Genomic DNA, 24333 nt, shown 5'->3' on the forward strand with positions numbered 1-24333 from the left:
GACTTTCAGATTACAATTAAAAACTGGGTTTTATTTGGATTTATTTGAGACATTTGTTGCACACCGTCATTTAGACGGTTTCTATTTCTAGTTTGGACAAATCAGGATTTTCTTGTTCATTTGGAAATAATAAAGTTGGTCTATATCAAAATTCAAATTTTGTTGGTTCTGGTTATATGATCGATAATCTGTATATACTTGATATTGTTAGTTCCTATAACGAAATACTGCAAACAAGTTCATGTGGTACAAAGTGAAAATTAAGTAAGACTTTCGCTATTTTATGGCACAAGCGTTTAGGTCATATCTCTAAACAGAGAATTTAGAGGTTTGTGTCGGATGAAATTCTTGAACCCTTAGATTTAACAAACTTCGAAGTCCGTGTTGAGTGCATCAAGGGAAAAAGAACAAACATGAGAAAATTAGGTACCGAGAGAGCTACAGACGTCTTAGAACTAATACATACTGGTATTTGTGGCTCATTCCCTATGGCTTCTTGGAATGGACATCAATACTTCATTATGTTCATAGACAATTACTCTATATTCGTTTACTTGTATATAATTCACGAAAAGTCACAATCCCTAGATGTTTTCAAGTCTTTCAAAGCTGAAGTTGAACTTCAACTTGGAAAGAAAATAAAGGCTATCAAATCTGACCGTGATGGTGAATACTACAGAATGTATGATGGATCAGGAGAAAAATGTCCAGGACCCTTCGCTATTTTCCTCAATGAGTGTGAAATTGTTCCGCAATATACCATGTTCGGCAAACCCAGCATGAACAGTGTTGCAGAGCGACGAAACCGAACTTTTAAGGATATGGTAAGGAGTATTATGAGTCATTCCTCCTTACCAAAGTCACTTTGAGGAGAAGCTTTGAAAATCACAGTGTACATCCTTAATAGGGTGCCGAGCAAGGCAATTGCCAAAACCCCCATGAGCTATGGACAGGCAAGAAGCTTAGCATTAAGCACTTGCACATTGGGGGTTATCCAATTGAGGCACAGCCTTATAGGCCATATGAAAGAAAATTGGACTCAAGGACGATTAGCTGTTATTTCGTTGGTTACAGTGAACGCTCTCAAGGCTATAAGTTTTACGATTTCACATCAAGATCCTTCTTTAAAACGGGAAATACGAGGTTTTTAGAGGATATTGAGTTGGGAAGAGAAGGAAACATAAGGAACATTGTCTTTGAAGAAGACTCTGTTATTGACAGTAAGCAGGTCTCTATACCTATTGTTGTTCAAGACACAGTTCTGGCAATAGATGACAATATTCAGGCTCCTATCCCTGACATTGTATAAGACCAAGACAACAATGAGATTCTTTCTCAAGCACCACCTGTAAAACAAACTCAACAACCTCAAGAAGTGCCATTGAGGAGATCCAATAGGGAGAGAAGTAATGCAATTCCAGATGATTATATCGTCTTTTTTCAAGAGCATGAGAATGGATAGCGTTGGTTTAACGGAGAATGACCCGATCAATTTCTTTCGAGCCATGCACAGTTCTAACTCTCAAAAGTGGATTGATGCCATGAAGGATGAGGTGAAGTCTATGAAAGACAATGGCGTTTGGGATCTCGTCGAGTTGCCTAAAGGTGTGAAGCCTATTGGTTGTAAATGGATATTTAAAATCAAGAGGGATTCAAGGGGAAATGTCAAGAGATATAAAACTTGTCTAGTCGCTAAAGGCTTTATTCAAAAGGAAAGCATAGACTACGAAGAGACTTTCTCTCCTATATCTTCAAAAGACTCTTTTAGAGCAATAATGGCACTAGTGGCTCATTTTGATCTAGAGCTACATCAAATGGATGTGAAAACTGCATTTCTCAATGGAGACACTGACGAGACGATTTACATGGTACAACTAGAAAACTTTGTGTTGGGAGATTCCAAGTCTGTTGTTTGCAAGTTAGAGAAATTCATCTATGGTCTCAAACAAGCTTCCCTTCAATGGTATCATAAGTTCCATCAAATTATCACCTCGTGCGGTTTTGAGGCGAATGTTGTTGATATCATAAGTTCAGTGAGAGTAAATATATCTTCTTAGTATTATATGTTGATGATATTCTACTCGCTAGTAGGAATAAAGCTTATTGCATGAAACCAAGAAATTTTTGATGAAGAAATTCGAGATGAAAGATCTTGGGGATGCCTCTTTTGTATTAGGTATTCAGATACTGAGAGATCGTTCTCGAGGTATCCTTGGATTGTCACGAAAGAGCCCTATCGATAAGGTTTTGAGTAGATTCGACATGAAAGATAGTAGACCAGGAGACACACCCATCTCTAAAGGAGACAAGTTTAGTCTCAAACAGTGTCTAAATAATGATCTTGAAAGGAAATAGATGCAGAAAATTCCTTATGCATCAGTGGTGGAGAGTCTAATGTATGCTCTAATTTGTACTCGTCCCGACATAGCATTTATAGTGGGAGTTTTGGGTAGATATTTGAGTAATCTAGGCATGCAACATTGGAAAGTAGCCAAATGCATGATGCGTTATTTAAGGAGAACAAAAGATTACATGCTCACTTATCGAAATCAGACAGTTTAGAGGTCATTGGGTTCTCTGACTCTGATTTTGCAGGATGACAAAATAGCAGACGCTCCACACCAAGCTACGTCTTTATGTTGGTTGGAGGAGCTATCTCATGGAAGTCTGCTAAATAGACTCTCATAACTTCTTCAACCATGGCTGTGGAGTTCATTGCTTGTTATGAGGCATTCAAACATGGAATATGGCTGCGGAACTTTGTCATTGGACTGCGAGTTGTAGATGGCATTGATAGGCCATTAAAGATTTATTGTGACAACAACTAGCCGGTGCTTTACTCCAACAACAACAGGAGTTTGACAAAGTCAAAGTTTATTGACATCAAGTTTCTAGTTGTTAAAGAGAGAGTTCAGGATAAACAAGTTTCCATAGAACATATACGGACAGATTCCATGCTAGCAGACCCATTTGCCAAGGGCTTAACGCCTAAAGTTTTTTATGAGCACACTACTCCCATGAGCGTTATTTTCGAGGATATTCTGGTCTAGTGAGATTCAATTTTATGATCCATGTGTTTACTTTAGACATTGGATTGTTTAATCTTCTGCAGAATAAAGTTGATGGTTTATGATTTTATTTCTGAGCTTGCTTGTGTTTTCTATGTGCAATGTTCGTGTTGCATTAAGGACTTTGGAATGATCTTACTAAAGACAAAAGAAGGACCAGTTGGAAATAGACATATTTGAGATCACATTTCACATAAATTTCCATGCTACTCATCCATATTTGATCTACGTCATTAAGTGTATTAGTATGGTAATCTCGTGGTTTAATCACGACTATATTGTGATGAAAGTTGCGGTGGTTCCATCATTAATATATGAGATGGACCAAATTGTTTAAGGAGAAGTCTAAGGATAAATAACATATAGTTGCGCGACTAAAGAATTTGTAATAAAATTGTTTGAGGAATAGTATGTAGTCAAGTGGGAGATTGTTAGGAAAATCCACAGTCCAATTGGCAACATATTTTAATTCAATTATATTTGCTATTTAATTGAATATAATGGACTGAAATTAAGTGCTCTAATTTGGTATGCCCATAGACTACTCAAATTGATATGGGATAATTGAGTAGATACCGGCAATATTGCTTTAATTGGGCGACAATGGGAACCTAATTAAGCAATATATAAAGATAATTTTGGTTATGGTCCCCATATACCAGATCACATATAGTTTATTTTCTCCTTCATCAAGAAGAGAAATGACGGTCCCATTATGGAATAAGGCAATTTGGTTGAAGAAGATCACAAACCACTCCCTTTCTTTCACGTCCATCAGTACGTGGTCGATTGTCACAGTAATTTCGCAACAGTAGGCAATCGTTCATAATGAATACAGGTATATAACCCGAATCCGTCAATCCTAATATTTTGGCACGATGTTGATCCTAGGATTTCAGTTATTTTGATCTAGGATATTTGCATCTAGACTTGAATATGATATGAATTTCTAACATAAACTTCGAAATTCAATTTTGCATTGTTCTTGAATTTAGCATAACTTTATAACAATTGTAAAGTTTGAATCTTAATTCTAAGTCTTAAATTTTATTTTATTTTCAAATCAATGAAATGAGCTTTGAACTAGCTAGAAACTTTAACAAATTTTTCAAAGCCTTCTTCTATTTTACGAATTCTCTCAAGGTCTAAATTTTTAGATAATCAAAGCATTGAAAATAATTTGTTTCAAACTGGCGTGGGTTGTAAGTTAACCAAACAATTGGACACGAGGCAGGGGTTTTTTGGCCAGCGAGAATGGCCTACCAAGTGGTCATTTTTGTAGTACAACATACGTGCCACAATTTCATTGGACATCTTTCATGATGGCATCAAAGCATTTGATGTTATATAGATAATCATGCTACACCATCAGAGTCCATGACAGATTTTTTTTATCAAGACAACATTTGATAGGTTTTCATTGAAAATTGGGAAAAAAGACATATAAAACACTCAATTACAAGCTGCCAAATTACCATTTTTCCTAAAAAATGTGTGATTGAAATAATGTCAAATAATTATTTAAAGAATGTATTTTTCAAATAATGTGGCTCAAACAAGGCCATATATAGAGTTTATAAATACTTATAAGTTTACACTCTATCTGTTGTCCACGCGTTCAGTAGGATTTTAACTTTTACTCACTCATTATCTACATATTTGTATGACCCACAATTTATAAATTATACTTGAGATAAAAAGTATGCTTGAGTAGTTTTTATTATTACTTAAATTTTGCTAAATATACAATAAACTAACCATTTAGAATTTGTTTGACAAGATAGACTTGACTGTAAGCCAAACAACTAAATTTTAAAAAATTAAAAATTTTCTATTTATAATGTCTACTCATTTTTAATTTTATCAAATAGAGATGACAAAGGACTCGTCTAGCTGGATCCAATTTTATTTTATTTATTCTATTGCTTTTGTTAGCAAACTAAACAGTTCTTGCAAGGCCAAAAAAAAAAAAATAAATAAATAAATAAAAATGAAGGTATGGCAAGATACAGTAGAGATGGATATGGCTACGAGACTTCAGACTAGTACAATCATGGAATCGACCAAGTAATTCACATTCCTGCTCTAGCATACTTATACCTTAGGATTAAAGATAAAAAGAGATAATATTCATGACAGGGACCATAGTTCTTGTCGTTGCCTCGTAGACGAAACCAGGATATTTTCATCCTATTATAATAATTGGGTAAAACATCGATTCAACTTGAAAAACTGAAATTTCATTCTAAAAAACCATTTTGGCCCGACGCCAAAACTGGAATACTAGAACGGTAAAACTTGGATATCTCGTTCATATACGTCTTTCTATTTTTCTAGCCTCCATTTTAATCAAGGATGATTAAGAGATACATTTTCTTGATTCTAGTGAAAAATGAAAAAAAAAATGCACTATAAACTTATTGTACTTGATTATTAGATGAGTATAAAATCGTTCTTGACCTTGGTTGAGGGTAGGTCAAATAAAGAAAGAATTTAAAAACTATTTTTCTTGATCAGGTCAAGTAACATACGTTTACTTAGACATGGTCGACTACAATAAATAAAACATAAAATCAACACTCTTGATCTGATATAGTAAGATATATTTTATGATTAATAGTGCAGAACATCACGGGAGTTCTCAATCAAAATCAAAGCTCACAATTCAATCAAAAAACTTTTACTCAACTCAACAAAGATCAATGAAATTTTTTTATGTCAAATACACATAAATTGTATTAGTTAATTTTTGAAATATTGTATTCATCTTTTCATTGATAAATCTTAGAAAAGATGTGCTATAATTGAAAATTTATAAAATTCTCTGAAGTTTTATCTGCTCACTACTTATTGAGCTGGTGGGCCGCAATACATTCTTTTCATGAGCTTTATTCTTCTTAAAAGGTCAAACACTTTAATTCCAGTTTGGCCCAGCCCAGATAGCCCAACAATTAAATACAACATGTATACTTTTGGTTGTATAACCATATTACAATCTTTGCCATTACAAAATTTTATTCTTTTCATGAGACTATCATAATTATTATCAATGAATTTATGAAAATTCGTACTAAAACCCAAATCCAGATCAAAATTTATGGGCAAATGGAACTGAATTTAATAAAGGGAAAATTTTGTATGTTTTTTGGATCCACCATCAACTCAAGATATATTTTCTTTAGATAGAGTCGAACCCCATATTCGTCTCCTGGGAGACATGGAGATAAAATGACTTCGTAATATATATGTACGAAATTAGTATTTCTAACTTTTTAAAGTGTTTTCTTCTACTTTTATTCTGAATTTACCTAAAAAGAAATCGATATCAAAATATAAAATTTAAATAAATAAATTCTTCTCCATTTATTAGATGATTTGACATGATATTAATTAAAGTGATCAAGTCTCCTCACAAGTCATTGATAGAAACATGAATATTAAATACATATAAAGTAACGGGGTAAAGATAGTTAAGGGTCGTTTGGCAAGATTTTTGAAAAGTAAAAAAAAAAAATAATAATAATAATAAATTAAGATCCAAAAGTTGCTTTTAAATTTATTTGACTAATTGTATGAAAATATATCTGATAGTCAAAATAGTTTTTAGAGAGAGCTGACTTCCTCCAAAAAGTACTTTCAAAATAAAAAAGTTCTTTTAAAAATTAGTTTTCAAATATAAGTAAGGTAGCTTTTTTCAAAAAAAATTCTACAAGAAACAAAAATAAAATTAAAAGAAATGTCAAATGGGCTTTTAGTTCTTTTATTAATATTTTAAACATTTAAATACGATGTTTGAAAAAAAATACATGCAAAAGAACCGTTTTTCAACTGTATGAAAGCAAACTAAAAATGGCTCCACCTTGAAGGAAGAGTCATCAATCATCACTATATATTTCCAAATTTCACCAATTGTGAAGAAAATTATGTGAACAAGAGTCAAATAGAAAAGACCCCATCATGTGACAATCTTCCACTAAGTGATCTCAATCATGTTTAATTTCACATTGACAGAAAACCTAGCTATTCTTGTGGAATATTGTTACATGTACATTATGGTGCACACTTTAGTTTACATTTTGTCACATGAAATTATCTTATTGAACAATTTAAATTTCAAACGGTTTTTTCATCCAATTAACACTTGACAACAATGCAAGTGTCAATCAAAGTGTCAAAAATCAGTGTACAAATAGTAAAATTCATTCTTGTGAGTGATGAAATTTGAAATCCCCATAGTGGATGATGATTCAATGAGTAGATATGTCATTTTGAATTTGTGCCTTGAATGGTTTCAAATGAGTCAAATTCGATGACTTTAAGTAGAATGCAAGTTTGATATTAAGTCAATGTTTGGTCACTATAAAATTGAACTAGTTATTAAAATATGATATTTTGCAACAGAGATTTGGAATAAAGTATTTCAACCAAAAGAATTTATCCGTTACAAAATTCAAAACAGATGTTACATGTAGTACTGAATTTTCAAATGCACCCTCAAGTTGGCTTCTTTAAAGACCCATATACCCCTCCATTATTAACACACTGATTGAAAAACTCTTTTACCTCTATAATTCAATAAAAAAGAGCCTTAGGTACAGACTTTTTTCACAAGCTTTTGATATGATGCTGTCGTGTCAGCACCACACTGGCTTTTTTTTTTTCTTAGTGTTATTTTGTAAAATTTCTATCGGTTTTTCTATACTTATTGCATTGTTTAATTCAACAAAGGGTGAATATCAATTTGAGAAGACACGAATGAGTTACTGGGATGACTAAGTGGTACTTGATCTTTTTTCACCAAAAATCATGGCCAGACAAGGGCTAAATGTCATTGAACTCGATTTTTTGTTTCAATTTGAACACATTTTAATCTCACTAGGTTTTTAACATAATGTAAAGATTTGAATATGATCCCACTGTAAAACTAGAAGGAAAAGAAAAATAGAGACAGAAAAAAATAAACGAAAATCGAATTGCTGTCAAGTGTATCCCTTCAAGAACAAAGACTTACTAATACAGGCTGTCCCATAAACAACAAATACTTAATTCCAAATGTTAGTACAAGATTCATTCATCTTTCACCTTGTGTTTATCTAGAAGGAAGTGAAAGAGACTTTTTAATAAGATCTCATAACCCAGTCAAGAACAAGTGTTAGCACAAACACCAACTTCTGACCATACATACCTAACATAATCATAAACTAAAGGATTTTTCTATAACAACAGGGGCACCCTAACTGAACCCCACCCATAAATTGGGGGGGGGTCCCATTTTCCCGCTTGGGACCCCACCTATGGGTGGGGTTTGGTCAGGGGGCCGTCAGCCCTCAACAGCCCCCCGATTGTTATTGCAAAATCCTGAACTAAAATACAAATCAAAATCTAACAACAGATCACCAAACAAAAACAACGTCGAGATTCCGCTTTATTGGTAAGGGCTCATTTGGCAGGGTTCTGTTTCTTGTAGAATGGTTTCTTTAGGCCAATTTTCTCTAAAAGTTTTTCTACTCAAACAAAGTACTTTTAGAAAATTATTCAAACATATACAAAATTAGCTTCTTAACTTTAGAATCAACTTTTGACTTTTCTAAAACTTCCGTCCAATGTCAAGCAGACCTATTAAAATATAAATCGGAGTAAAAATTTTGTTTAATACAAAACATGTTTGGACAAGTTAATGAAGACACGGACATTGTTATTGTATCCTAAATTTCTATCTTAAAAGGTCAAAATAGCTTAAGTCTTTAAATTGCATGTTAATTGCTGCTTTTTATATTTAAGTGACATGTGATTTTACTCTTAAGATGTCCATGCAACATGCTTAATTTGAGAAAGCCAAATTTGAAATTTAATGGCTCATTTGAGTTTCTTGAGGGCTTTAATACTGAGTTTTGGATTTTTATCTTGAGTCACCCAAACTTTTATACATATTGATTAATATTTTCATATTTAATGGACGTTGAATTTTTTTATCCTTGAAGTAGGTGCATGTATATATATGTGTGTGTATATTAATACTAATGTATTTATTTTACATGTGTGTGTTTATTTTTTTAATTTCCAATGCAATGCCAGACACTCGTACAATATGAAGAAATATTGGCAGTTTTAAGAATCTCTAATTGACTTTTGCGTACAATGACACCAAACGACACATATTCGTACCAACAACAAGCTTACAAACAGAAGAGTTTTTCAAACTTTGGCCTAATTTTTTATATTATTGAACAGTACAGGCTAAGACCAACCTAGCTAGGATTGAAGTTCATTACAATTTCAAAGGAAAATGAACAGTTTAATCAAACGTTCAGAGAAAAACACTAGCAGATTTTCCTCTTCTATTTGATTTTTTCATCGTTATCTTCTCTTGAACGAGTTTATATGCAACTGAATTCTTGTGCATATTTGTGTAGTTCTCTTCTTCGCTACCCGAGTTGAAAATTAAGGAAAAGAGAATGTCTATCTAGGTTGCAAACCAATAAAGACATGAGTGTTGAGAAAAATGTAGGAAAATTTGAATACTTAATGAACTCCAAGGCACAAAAAAACGTTATCTTTCAAGAGATATTTCTCCCCTATCTAACAAAATCACAATTGGGGTATGATAGAAAATCTCTCTCAGGATACAATGGACATGTTTGATTCAAATTGTGACTATTTGATCAAACCAAGAAGACACTCGAAAATAATTGATTGATGCCAAGAGAAAGAAAGAAGAATAAATTTTTTTAATGTGTTTTGCAAACGAGAATTCGCCCAGAATTTATAGAAATTGAGGCAACCGTTTGAATCCCCGTTGCGCAGCGGCAAACACTAGTTGGGGCGGCAAATCATTCGCAAAACAAAAAAATAAATACATGCAAAATAATGAAAAATATCTAACAATGAGGACTCGGCACGACCCAATTTATACCTTTAGATGAACTTTATTCCATCATTATCGTGGTATTAGTTTAGCGTCTAAACCATATCTACACTAAAATAAATCATATTGATTAACAAGTTTTTCCATTAATTCATTTCATAACTTTAAATAAAATGTAAAGAACGATGAAAAATATATGAAACGTGAAAATTAGTGCTGTTGGGAGATTTATTTGGGTCATTGGTGATTTCCAAAGAAATGTTCGCCGTCTTGACCACGATTTCATAATTCCATGCCATGTTCTTGTACAAACCAAAATGTAACATAGCACTAAATGTGACACACGATGTTGCACGACATTTGATATCTCATTTGGAGCATTTCTAATGAAATAATGTTATTTAACCTACTGTGGTTATAATCTCAATCTATGTGATCTTAGTTGATAGGCTAAAAGGAAATGTGGAATTAAATGACTCGTTTAATTCTACTTATCATTTAATGTTATATTAGCGCCACATAGATTGAGGTTCTAACACCAGTGGACAAAATAACATTATTCCATTAAAAATGCTCTAAGTGAGATATCAAATATCATGCAATAAAAAGTGTACTAACAGATAGCATTACTCTTTTTAATGGAGCTAGCATTACTGTTTTTAATGGGAATATGAGTTGGAATGAAAAGTGCCACACATCATTCTAAAATGTTTACGTGGCAAGAAAAATGGTGGAGGATGTCTAACAAATCATTCACTAGTACAAAGTGTACTAGGAGAAAAACTTCAATACACGATCAGAAACTACTTCTTGGGTTGGCAAGATAGAGGACCCCTCATTCTCGCCTTGAAAGGTCTGTGGTGGAGAGGGCCATCACAACCTCTGTTGCCTCTACTTGGTCCATCTTACGTCGTCCATGATAGCTGAGAAAGGATTTGGGAGAATAACATCTTCATTGACTAGAAAAAGGGGGCTTAAAGCTCTATAAGTCAAACTTTATTTATAGTCTAAATGGGGTTCTGGTCTTGTTTCTTTATGTTTCGGTGTCATTTGATCCCTCAATCAAGTCCTAAATAGAAATATCTTAAGAGAGGGCCGGGCTTCCATGCTTTTCCATTCTACAGTTCCCATGTATCTTTTGACAAAAAGCTTTCGTACAACATTATTGTTTGTTATCAGTAACCAACCTACACTGGATCCTAATGTGGATGGTTCATATAGTGGTTGAGAAGTTGGTTGCACATGGCAGGATCCACTATTTGGATCATGAGACACTGAATTTTAAATCATGACACTTTGATACCCAAAATAGTAAATAGTAAAACGGACCTCGGATGTCGAGGTGTCATGATCTAAATGGTTGATCATATACATGTGCATATAGAACTGTTCTATCGAAGTCTTTCTCGTATGCTAGACATTCTTCACTTAATTTTTTATAATTTATTTTAATCTGAGAATGTGTTCATTTATCTTTTTATAGATTATCTTCACTCTTTCTCTACATCATCTATCTTGTACATGTGATCCAAAATTAGTGTAATTCGCATTCTCATTGGAGATACTTTTCTATGCATTTCTCATTTTGCTCAGCACATGTACAATTATTTACATTGTTATATTGAAGATGCTAAGTATGCTTTTAGCACGTAATCTATTTCTTTACATAATTAGGTGCCAGGGCAGTTAGGCGGGCAAAATAAATGTATAGTGCATGCATTAAAATAGAGATTATGAAACAATAATTCGATTATCTGAATCTTGGTTAATACATTATTTTGCATTCTTGCTATAGGATCAAAACCGTTGGGAGACCGATATGTGTCCTCGCTTGAGCTGAGAAGAGACGATGGAAATGAGGCCACCTAGAGGAGGTCTCATCTTTGACCTATAAATCATTTCATCATACGGTCGACGATAAAATTTCAAAAATGGGACGAATGATTCTCGAGATTTTTCCATTCGAGTTAATTGACAGTCCCTCTTGAAAAACAAAGCAGGCGATTGGAGGAATGAAGGCCTTGGAGTACTTGGATGCTTGATCATTGATGGATCTAGTTTTTGAGTTTTTTGTGGCATTGGTGTTGATGGGAAGAAACCCTTCTTGATGGTTCCGATGTTGCCATATGACCCTCTAGCAGTCGGTGATGCGAATGAGTAGGATCGAGCATTAAGGGGCGAGATAGTGGGACCAAAGGAAGCCAAAGATGTGGTCGTGGTTCCCACTTTAGATGTGGATGTATCCTTCAACGTCAAGTGCCAAGGTTTGAGTGAATCAAAATGGTGTGAAACGGTGAATGCAAATCTTGACGAAGCGCACGTCCCTACTTTATTGGTTGATGGTACAGAGGAAGGATCCAAACGGAGTGATGCTGCTCTTGGATACGATAGAAAATCATTGAATTCCAAAGATTCTTCAAAGTCCAAAGATGACACTATCATAGTGAGTGGGGATAGCTCAACAAATGGCCTAGCTCCCTTCAACAACAAAAATATGAGAACTATAAGAACTTACTTCATTTTGATGCATAGAGTACTAATATACAGTAAGGGTAAATTGCAATAAGTGACTATATTAAACATATAATTTTTCAATTCGAACAAGAATCTACTTATATATTTTGTCGTAATTTATACAGGTTCTTATCAAACCCTTAGGTATATTGTTGAATCATATAATCAGGGTCCAAATGACTACAATAAATAAATATAATCTTCTACATCGAATTGACCTTATAAGTGCGATTAAAATGTCAAATATAAATATAGTTATCGACTATCATGGAACTTCAACACAAGATAGCGACAAGTTAAACATGCAACTAAGTGGTACACGAATTCATGATAAACTAGAAAACATAAATACAATAAAAAATTTCAATTATCATTGAGTTTCGAGGTGATGTACCTTCCAAAGATAAGAGAAGAGGGTAGGAGGGTCAATGACAAAGGCCTTGTGAAGCCTGCCTGGATAATAATCTGCTAAGATCTTCAATGTTGCCAGCAACATGTTCATAAAAGCTGATGCTGACCGGAAAAGGCCTGCATTTTCACATTGTTTAGTCACCAAGAATTAACAAAAACCCTACCCCACCATGCACCCCCATTGACAAAGAAAAATCCAGGTGATCCTATATATAAATCTGTCTATTCATATCACGATATTATTGACTATGAATCATTCAAATTATGACACATCGAAAATCGAGTGAATCCATTTGCCATATTTGTTTTTCTTATCCACTAAATTTTCGAACCGTTATAAGTTATAACTTCACTAGATTAAGTGATTCGAAATCCGAAATATCATAACATGAATGGACCACTGTCCCACCTAAGTTTTCCTTCCATCACATCCCACCTCAAAAAGAAAATATTTATCAAAAAAAGAGCCCTCTTAAAAAGTCAAGAAAAATTCAAATAACTGTTGGGTTTTCCTTTTTTTACAGTTTTTGTCTTCTGACACAGGGAAAAAGTAGAATTATGGTCACTTTTGGATAGCATGATTGAGCCATGAGAATGAACCTATATACCCACAATATCCCCGAACATGAGTACATGACCATGACATTTCAAGGGCAATTCTGACAATTTCTGAAAAAGTTTCCGTCCCCATTGTCTGCTTGTTTACTCTATTAATCACTTAATTAATTGATAATCAGTTAAGTGATTAGGCGTGACAGTGAAATTTAAAGAAAATTTTGAATTTTAACAAAAGGCGTGTTTTTAGGTTTTTTAGACATGATTTAAAGTTGAATGCAGAATCCCAAGATAGAATGTACATTAATTACTGCTATCAACTGAGATAAAAGCTGTATTTGGATTTGTATGGCAGAGAATGTACTGAAATGACATTTATATCCCATCCACACTTCTAATGACTGTAACGCAATCAACCGAGCTACAGGAACAGTAGGAATAGCCGCAGGGATGACCACACACGCGTGGGTTTAAAATTTTTTAATTCACGTGAGACTCATTTATCCCATGTGAGGGCACGATCATCTTCGTGATTATTGGTGCGGGTTGTTTAGCTTTATTCATAATTCAATTAGACTATACTCAACAGGATAAGAGTCTGATTTTTTATGGGTAAAAAACTAGTGAAATAATAAAGAAAATTAACTTACTGGCATCAAAGAGAAGAACAAATTGTTCGACATTTTTTCCCATAGTTTGAATAGCCACTTCTAGGGTAAACACCAGCAGCCTAGTAAACCTACAAAAATTTCACCAAGAAATGAGCATACCTCATTTTTAAGTAAAAATGTACCTTGAAAAACAAGAAATAATAGGGCCCATCCAAAACTAAATTAACTTACAGTTTCTGCGAACGAAATTTCTGATAATCTTGCTTCATTCGGAAAATCTGCAATTTGTTAAAAATAAATAAATAAATAAACGTCGTCTTTGTTAATAGAAGTACAGTTAAGTACCCATAGAATAGGAAATCGTTTTTTATTTTTTGAAATTTTTCGGGAAAAAAGTGAAAATAATCACCATGACAGGTCTTGATTCATCATCATGGCCGGCAACATAAGCTACACCTTCGGCGAGCTCAGCAGAGAATTCATCAGCTATCAAATGGTCTAATAATTCAAAAACAAAAAAAGCCAAAGAGTGCGAAAATAATAAGTTTTCTGCTGTTTTGAGATAATCTACTTTAACAGAAGTCAGTTTTTGAGTACTTTAATGAGACGATTTTCAAAATCAAAGAAAAGCAAGATTCTGAGGGTAAAAAGAACAAGAACAGAATAAACAAGAAGACACAGACAAAATAAAGTAGGTGAAAAACGTGAGATGAAACCTTTTTCTTTTTTTCTTTTTTCTTTTTTTATCGAAAACAAGTGAATTTTAGATTCAAAAAAATAAAAAAAATATGGATAAACTGAAAAGAGAAAGCAATACCAGTGCCTATGGAGTCTCTCCAGGCAAGACAAATTTTCAACTGCTTAGCTGCTTTTTTCACATTTTCCCCTCTTGCTTTCAGAAACCTCTCCACACAGGCATTGTTGCAAAATTTCTCCTGCTAGATCAACATAAAAAAAAGCTAACTTTAATATAAAAAAATAAGCTAAATCTTAGGTATACTAGGAGCCCGTGATCTAGCATACAAATGCACATACTTGAAGGTGAAATATAACACATTTTAGTTTATACTTGTATGTGTATATATATACGTATAGTGAACCGCAAAAACACACACAGTAGAAAGTGAAATTTAACCTGTTTGAGAGTGAGGGGAGTTTGTTTTCTAAGAAGGTGAAGCACAGCTTGAACTTTCTCATTTTCTTTGTTGGTCTGATCTTTCTTTCCCATTTTCAAGAAGACAGAGAAAAGAACACAAACTGTTTGTGTGAATTTTCTCAAGATAACTCAAAGATACCGCACTTCACGCAACCATTTCAAACTTCACAAAACTAGATTTTTTTTGGCACCTTCTACTGTTAGTGAGTGAGAGAGAGAGAGAGAGAGAGAGAGAGATGTGAGTGGGAGTGTGTATTGAAAACAGCCCGTATATATAGCCGTGACGGAGTCGGGAGCCGTTGGGTGGAGACGAAGACAAGTCAACGTTATTAAAAAACTGTTTATAACTATTAAAATATATTTTAATAATTATGTATAAGCTTTTATTAGACAATAACAAAATGATTTCTCTCTCTTTTACCGAAATTGTTAGAAATACTTTGCAACTAAACAGCTTGGAGATGATAGACTATAGCGATCGTGAGTAGGATAAAATGATAAGTCTTTGAATTAACTTGTACATCTTTTTTGTTCGTTATGTACAAAAGAGATGTACACGTAGCAGAAGTCTGAGTCTTTCTAGATTTGAAAGGAAGCAAGATAATGTATGATTTTCTTTCTTCGCTTGAGTTGATTTGCACAGATTTAGAAGATTTTCCAAACTTGTAATCAATCAAAACTGTCGGCAACATACATGGCAGAGATATCCACAACCAGTAATGGAGGTGAGTATGGACAGATCCAAATGTGTGAAGAAATAAATTTTAGACGAAGCCAATAGGAGCTTGTCGAGTGCTAGCTCCGCCAAGCAAAGGCAAATCATTTACACCATGCCTCCTTAGTTCTATATACGCCCAAGGAAGGATTTTTATTTGGGTTTACTTATTATTCTATTATAGTTATAATTGGCATTACTGAACATGATTAGTAAAGAAAAAATGTCAAATATGTACTGAATCAAATATAACTGTATTGAACAATTTTTAGTAGTGTGATAGATGAAAACAAATATGTTTGCATCGTTGTTGTTTATTTATGGCGTAATTGGAATAGATCGTGTACATTCGTAGGGGACAAGCCAATGATGTTTGTGGCACATTTAAGGATGATGCATTAGATGTATTGTAGGCACTTGAAATCATTGTCTTTTAGGGTATTAATAAAAATTTCAGAGTCAAGGCAAGACATGCATTAAAATGGTGGAGATGTACATAATTTTGAAGTGTGCATGGTAAGTTAATGGTGGACCTTTTCAAAAGTCACTTATTTTCAAATTCGAAGAAGCAAGACATGAAATAAAATTGTCTTATTTACTCAATTTTATATTTAGTACGAGTATTCAACAGCTTTTGAGTCAACTAAAGAATTAGAAATATTATGATTGTTTTTGTAGGTTTCCTTTTTGTTATTAAAGAAGAAGTCATACGTATGAACTTCAACATTATCGTAGTACTTTTTTCAAGAAATTATAATATCGAGGATCAAAACCATAATTTTATATTATGGTACTCTCACATAAATGTTTTACTAGATTTACAATAGTGAAAATTACAGCCAACCAAATTTTTTAAGATCTAAGTTCAAAAATCAAATTTATTTATTTATACAAAAATCAGATATTAATCCAAATATTATGAATTAATCTTTCAATACTAATAATAATATTATAAATTAATTTATATACACACCCTACCCCATCCACCCCCATTCAAAACCCTAAACTATTTTCCCTCATCTTCTCTCCTCTCCCTCATCTCCATTCTCTCTTTTCTTCTCTCTTCACTCCGGTCTCTCTACCCTCTCCGTTAGACATCTATTGCCACCGAGAAGCGTCGACTATTAGGGACCACCTCCAAAGGGCCACTGCATAGCAACATCATCACCGCAGCAGCAAACCCACTTGATGTGAGCGTGTCGCATGGACATCGCCTCTGTCGCTACTACAATTCGATAGGAGATCTATAGTGCATTGTTGATGGAGTGAAGCTAGAGTCCTTGGCTATGGGGAGACCCTTTGGCTGGTTGCTATGCAATGGTAGTGGTAATGGTGGTGGTAGATCTAATGGCGGAGAGGTGTTGGTTTTGGTTGGAATGGTGGTGGTTTCCATATTTTGGTGGTGTTGGCTGTTTGGGGTGGTTTTCGTTGGGGGTACAGGTGGAGTGCTAGGATAGGGGCTCTATGGTGTAGTTCAATAATTCATAGCAATTGGAGACAGCTTTGACGGAGTGAAGCTAGTGACCTTGGTGGTGGGAAGATGGCTGAATGTTGGTACGGTGGTGGGCTGCGAGATGGTGGTGGTGTTATAGGTTGTTGGTGCGAGTGATGATGGATCTGGTAGTGATGGTGGTAGTTTCCATATTAGATTGTGTTTGGTGTACATAATTTATGTGTGGACACTCTTATATGCATAAATTGTGTACACCAAGACTTTTCCTTCCATATTTTGGCATTGTTGGTAGTTTGGGATGGTTTTTGTTGGTAGTGCAAGTAGAGGTGTTGGCCTTGGTCGTGGATCTCTCGATGGTGGCGGGTGAGAGTGGTGGTGGTCGACATTGTTGATGGTGGTGGTGATCGTGAAGGTGGGTTGTGAGTAGGACGGTGTGATGTGGCATTTTTAGTAACCAATTATTTGGTTGATTGTAATTAAGAAATTGGTTCATTTGTGACCATTAAATAATATATAACCAATTATCGTGATCAATAAATTGAATATTTTGCGACCAATAAATAATGTGACAGATGACTTATGACAATAACTAATATGTGGTCTAAAAATTTGAATCATAACTTATAAAATTTGTGATTTATGATCAATGTATAAATTGTGACATATAAAATTTTTAATTTGTAATCGTAAAATAATTTGTGACTTACAAAATTTTTGAATCGTGATTGAGAAATAATTTGTAATTAATTAATTTGATAATTTGTGATCAAATAGTATGGAATTGTGATATTAATATTTTGAACTAATTATTTCATAAATAAAATTTAATTAATATATGATTTTTGAAGTTTTAAATCTCGTTTTTTAATTTTGAAATGGATCATACTTAATCTCTTAAACATGAAATTTTTCCTCACAACCAATTGTACATCTAGTTAGATAAGTTTAAAATCATGTCAAACATATTCAAACATGAGCATAACTTAAAATCCTAATAGACACGTGGCCCATTTGATAGGATTTCTAATTTTACTTTTATTTGACTTTTCTACAAAAGATATCACTCGTCACTTTCCTCTAAAACTTTTTCTAATTAGACAAAATACTTTCAAAAAATTATTTAAACGTATTAAAATGTAAATTTTTAATCTCAAGAGTAACTTTCGACTTTTCAATAACCGCACCCAAGGGACCTCAATAATCCACTCGTGCTGATCCAATATAATTACTTATCAATTCTTGTGTAACTTGGATGCTTGTACATAGTGCATATGTACAATAGAAAAGGCACTATATATGAAACAATGTCTTCCATCATTGATGGCAAGTACCTAGTGGAACATTATAGCACCTTGCAGACAAAGTGGTCCGAATTGTAATGATCACAATAAATGGAAATGAACCCATTTTGTTGAAGGACAACCCTAAATTTTTCTCATAATGGTGTTCCCATTAAACATTATACTAATTTCTTGTTTACGTCTGAATTTGTCGATATATTTTGCATTATTTTTGGTTAAATTTGAGACAATCCACATCGATTTGTGATTGATCTTCTAATTCTTTGGACTAAAGCGTTGAGAAAAAATACTTAGTTAACGGTCGATGCCAATTGCACAATCACACTCGTTCTTCTATAGCAATTTAGAATATTTTGCGTAATATATCATATAGTTGAGCGCGTCAAAGAGTTTTAAGGACAACCCTAGTGTCATTTCAAACATGTGTTATTTTGTAGGTCTATTCACAAACAATATTCTAAAATAATAATTCTTGTCTGTTTCTAAATGTTTGATTAATTATTATTATTATTATTATTATTATTATTTTTGGCGTGAACATATTTATAAAATATCATTAGTCAAAAACCTTGGTACTTTACATCCCTTCATAATTATTTTATTATAAAGTCCAACTCCGTTCTAATTACGGCATATATGCACATGTATCGTCAACCATTAGAGTTATTTTATTTACTTTTGTAACATAAATTGTTTTTTCGAGAATTTGTATTTTTGTAAAGATATTATTTGTATCCTTGAAAAACTTGCGTCTAAGCTTTTGTTTGGTTTTGATTTTTTAAGAAGTAATTTCGTGAAAAATAATTTTTTAAAAGAACGTGTGATTAAAAAGTATGAAAAGTTATGAATTCACGTGCAAAATTATTTATTCGAAAACGTATGATTGAGAATGAGTTTGAAGAAAGACAGCTTTGAATTCTACTTTTACTTTTACTTCTTGTGAAAAAATCTCCTAAAAAAAATTACCTTATGTCAGTTTTCTTTTAAAACTCTTTTAAAAAGATAAAATATTTTAAAAAACGTATTCAAATATGTTCAAAAAAAACTTCTTAATCTTCAAAAATAATTCATAGCTTTTCAAAAATCTTGACAAATGTACCGTGAATATGCTTCAAATAGTGTGAAAACAGAGAGAAGTGAAACCTATCACTTGAATCATAAATCGGCCAACAATTTCTATAAAGAAACAAATTGCTTCTCAACTTTTTATTATAATCGCATGATTAGTCAACAATCACGAAAAGCATCCAAATCTCTATTTGAATTAAGAAAACGTCCCTCACATGTCTAATCTAATGAATTTAGATTTTACTTCATAGAAATTTAAAAATGAGACTTTTTAATGAGAGGTTGATAATCGACTTAATCCTTTATGAAGGTTGAAGAGAATAACGCGCTGCTCGGGAAATGAGTAGAGGACGAATGATGTAATTTCTCCATCTTATTTCAATATTTGTGGATATTAGGTCTTTCAAATATGTGCTGGATTCTTCTCTCCAATCACCTTTAGTGTGACACATATTTTACTAAATCAAGACCATAACTCTACCCCTTCCCCTACCTCCTATATTTTTTGTGTCTGGTTGGACCAGTAGAGAAGATTCTTCTATTATTGATTGGGACCATAATTTTCTATACTTTTCTCTCTTATATTGTGAAAAAAGTATACAATTTCTAAAATTTAAAACAAGAACAACCTAGTTCAAAATCAAACTATGCTGACATCCCTATACATACATAAATATCATTAGATCTACTCACCTACCCCCACCCCCCTCAACCAATACCACATGGTATAGAATCCTAAAGTTGGATTCATCCTTCATAGTTCATACCTACCCATAGAATGCAAATCAAATGATTTCAAAATTTGAACAAAATCCCACCACCACCTGCAAATTATACTATATAACGGTTTTAATCATTGATTTCAAATTTCTAGATATAATTATATATGGGGTTCTCTTTGTGCAAGTCATTTCTTTAATTAGGCCAAATCAAGAGTTAAGGACAAGATTGTTTTGCATTAATCAAGATTAGCAAACATAAAACAACCATTTTAGTAAGGTAGGGACTCCTCTTGTTTGTTTTTGGTGCTTGTTGGGGATAAAACTTGTGTGGGATCCAGTCATGCTGTCTATATGAAACTAGGCAAACCATGTTAACATCTCCTATTAATTTCTTTGTATCCATTGAGTTTATGTCACCTTTCATTTCAAATTAGCAAACTATAATGTTTGTTTCACTTCGAGGTGTGAAACTAGTCAGTTAAAGAAATGATTTGAGTTGTTGGTGAGCGAATAATTTACTAAGACGATGACCAGTAACTATTTGTATGATTAGGCACATTGGGATTTGGAAACGTGCCAAAACTCAGGAAAGAGGTAGCAATGGCGAATTTTTTCGCAATGAGTGAATGTGTGGAGGTAGAAATGAACTGTAGAAGTGTTACAAACTGTATCTAGTTTTTGAAACATTGGTGTACACGTCTAAGTTAAGGAAAAAGAAATTTCATGTGTTGAATAGTAAATTCACTTCTTTTATAGTCTCTTCTATTTTAAATGACTTTGGTTAAAGAAACATGAGCGGGAATTTTAGTAAGAACTTTTCCTTTGAACCCACTAGTTAAGTAACTTCAACACTAAATTATTTTGCCAAGAGGTCCCTACTATCCCTTTTACACTAATCCACGTGATTCTACAATAAATTCGTACACAATTCAATTGCCTTAGATAGTATGTTATTGTTTAATTATATAAAGTTATATAAACCAAACAATTGTATATAAATAACAAAAAGAAAGGTGAAATGACATGTTATTTCAACGTTGCATAAAGTAGAATGCAAGTGTCAAGATGGCACACAATTGAATCGCCTTTTTATCTTAAGAACCGTTGCCCAGAAAAAAGTTTATGATACTAATCTTTATTGCACAATAATAAATAAAATTTATTAGTAAAATCGTCATTATTTTCAATTTTTTGTCTCTTTCGTACTTACTACTATTCATTAACGTACAATTTACTTTACTTCACATACTTATCGTTTATTTAGTAAGATTGATTAGACAAAAGTTGGCAATATTTTGTGCGTGTGGTGTGTATGTGCGCGCGCGCATGGAGGAGAGAGACAACTTCAAATTTATTCATTGTACTACTGCAGTAAAATGTTATATCACATATCATATATGCGCTTATTTAAAATTGCTTTTCGTTTAAAAATGTGTAATTATACCCTTAACGTGCATTCACAATATGGTGGCCCATCTCGAAATCCGACTACTCAATTTTAGATTTTTTTTTCTTTTAAACTCTGATAGTACATTTAGTATAAAAGTTTCGTCTTGGAAGGTAAAAAATAGTGAATTTGTTACTCATTGTTTTCATATTTGGTCTAATTTGTCCTCTACATATCAAAGACTTTCACATGGTATAGGACCCATGTCGATATGATACCACAACCTAATCCTGTTCAAATTTGAATAGAGGGCATCCAATTTTTTGGTATAGATTATTGCATGACAAAAGTTGGCAGGTAAGACTATTAGTTAATTATACTGAATTCGAAATTTTATTACGTTATTTTCATATCCAAAACTAAACTAATATTATCATAATAATATATATGAAAAAATTGACACCAAAAGTTTATAGCTAAGATTTTTTTTTTAGTACATCATTTTTGTAGTAAATATTTTAGTCTATTTTAATGAGAAATAAATATTGATAAAAATATGATTAACATGAATCACTCTCTACAAAAAGATTAGAAAAAAAATAATTTTTTATAACTAATAACAATTTATTTTTGTGAGTTTTGTCTAAATTAGAATTAACAAAAAGAAATATAATCATAAATATAGCATTAGAAAAGGGAAAAATTGAAAATTTATGTTAGGGTGGGATATTTTTGAATTTTCTAAAACGAAGCAGCCGTCTCTGTTTTTAATTCACTCCTTTCTCTATATAAAACTATGGATAAATATATATGTACGAACACATTGTTACAAAATGGATTACTTACTCTCACAAAAGAAGTGGACCCTACATGAATTTAAAAAATATTGGCTTGTGATCCCCACCCCTATTGTGAGTGTAAGTAAAGCTTTTTACAAATTTGTGTATACATCTAGCATGGTCTATAAAACTATATATTCGATATGTGCACATCTTATACATGAATTGTATGAAAACTTGAACATGTACCTTTTGTCTTACCATCAAAAATAGCTTAAGATATTTAATGAAAAAAAAAAGGAAAAGAAAAGAAAAGAAAAAAAAAAGCGAGAATCGATAACGAACGACTAAACGAGGAAGTTTCCTACCATATAGTCAGCACATTGTATTTGTTTGTTGTGAGGAATAAATCAACTGTTCAAGACTATTCTTTTACCTAAAGAAACTGAGAAAACAACTACAGAGGTGTTTCCCCCTCACACAACATCCATCTGAAAGTAGAAATATAGGATAAAAAATAAAATCATGCTACAAGTACAGAAAAAATTAATAGAAAACTTTGAGCATGACGAGAATTGATTGAAAGATGAAAAGAGAAAAAAATAAAACAATCCAATCATCTGTCGCCACTTCCACATCGATAGAAATTCTATCAAGAATTCTCTGTACTGATAACTTTTTTTAGAAAAAGAAAAAAAAAACATTGGACTTGTCAATAATTAAGTACCCTTTAAGATATTTGCCAGGATTTGATCAGACATGCACCACTGTTGTACACACTGTTAAACAGAATGACACTTCTTTTTTCAGTGAATTTATCATACTGCGCCTCTTTTTTAGATTTGAAAAGTTAGTCTGTTTTTCATTTGATTCAACAGAATGAATGAACTTGTCATGAGTCATGAATGGTTTCTTAGCGTTCAGAGTTCAGGGATTTAAATCGAAGTTTGATAGAACTCAACCTTAAAACCATTTCGTAATTAAAAGATCCAAATATGCTTATAAACCCACAAAACGACCCCTCTTCATTATCGACATTCACAACAGCTTATATTTCACCAAGTTTATAATGAGAAGGTGGACCATGCTGGTCAGAAAAATCAATAAAATTCATACATTTGCATGGATGCCGCCTGCTTTTCAAAGGTTGGGGACCAGTAAGGTTGAGGACGTTTGAAGTAATTTACCCTCTCCTTTTCAATTCATCATGTTCTCCACTCCAATTGATATTCTTTCTGAATCTATCTAGTGTTACTTTTTCAATAATACCCCTGCTAGCTGACGTTGAGCAAGTCATTTCTTAAAACACTAATTAAACTCGAACTGACCAGGCTATATATTTCGAGGAACGGTCTAGTTAGAGCCTGAACACTGGGATGAAACCTGGTTACTCGACAAGCTCTAACATGACATATTAGCATGAGGACCCTACTGGTACAGATGATGAGTAGGTTTAGAATACTTCACACACACCCAGAAAGCAATATATAGCAAATGTTTTCTCCAAATACTTAAACATCTATTGAAACCCAAGAATAAGTATTCCAGAACCCTAATAATAATGAAAGGGACAAGTGTGACGAAGAAAAATTGCCATTAATTAAGTGTGAAAGAGCAGCTGATGGTAGAGTGATTACTTTAACTACAAGAAGAGAAGCTACAAAGAGACATTTTACCTATCCCAAAACTTGACATGCATGTTTAGTCTGCACGGGAATGTAAAATATT

General features: G+C 33.0%; 1 protein-coding gene across 2 annotated transcripts; it reads right to left on the reverse strand.

The window, feature by feature from the left end:
• Window positions 1-11619: 11619 nt before the first annotated feature.
• Window positions 11620-15423, reverse strand: LOC111393546 (phosphatidylinositol transfer protein 3-like). Of its 2 annotated transcripts, none has more exons than XM_023019124.1 (7): window positions 15160-15423; window positions 14842-14959; window positions 14434-14522; window positions 14256-14302; window positions 14064-14152; window positions 12842-12975; window positions 11620-12411 (listed from the first exon to the last, which is right to left on the reverse strand). In XM_023019124.1, the coding sequence occupies exons 1-7, from the start codon at window positions 15250-15252 to the stop codon at window positions 11731-11733; spliced, it is 1251 nt and encodes a 416-aa protein (XP_022874892.1). In that variant the 5' UTR covers window positions 15253-15423; the 3' UTR covers window positions 11620-11730. The 2 variants fall into 2 exon arrangements, with proteins under 2 accessions (XP_022874892.1, XP_022874891.1); XM_023019123.1 differs by having other exon boundaries at window positions 14842-14962.
• Between the last annotated feature and the right edge of the window lie 8910 nt (window positions 15424-24333).

Source organism: Olea europaea, chromosome 4, assembly GCF_002742605.1.
Source record: "Olea europaea var. sylvestris chromosome 4, O_europaea_v1, whole genome shotgun sequence".
NCBI lineage: Eukaryota > Viridiplantae > Streptophyta > Magnoliopsida > Lamiales > Oleaceae > Olea > Olea europaea.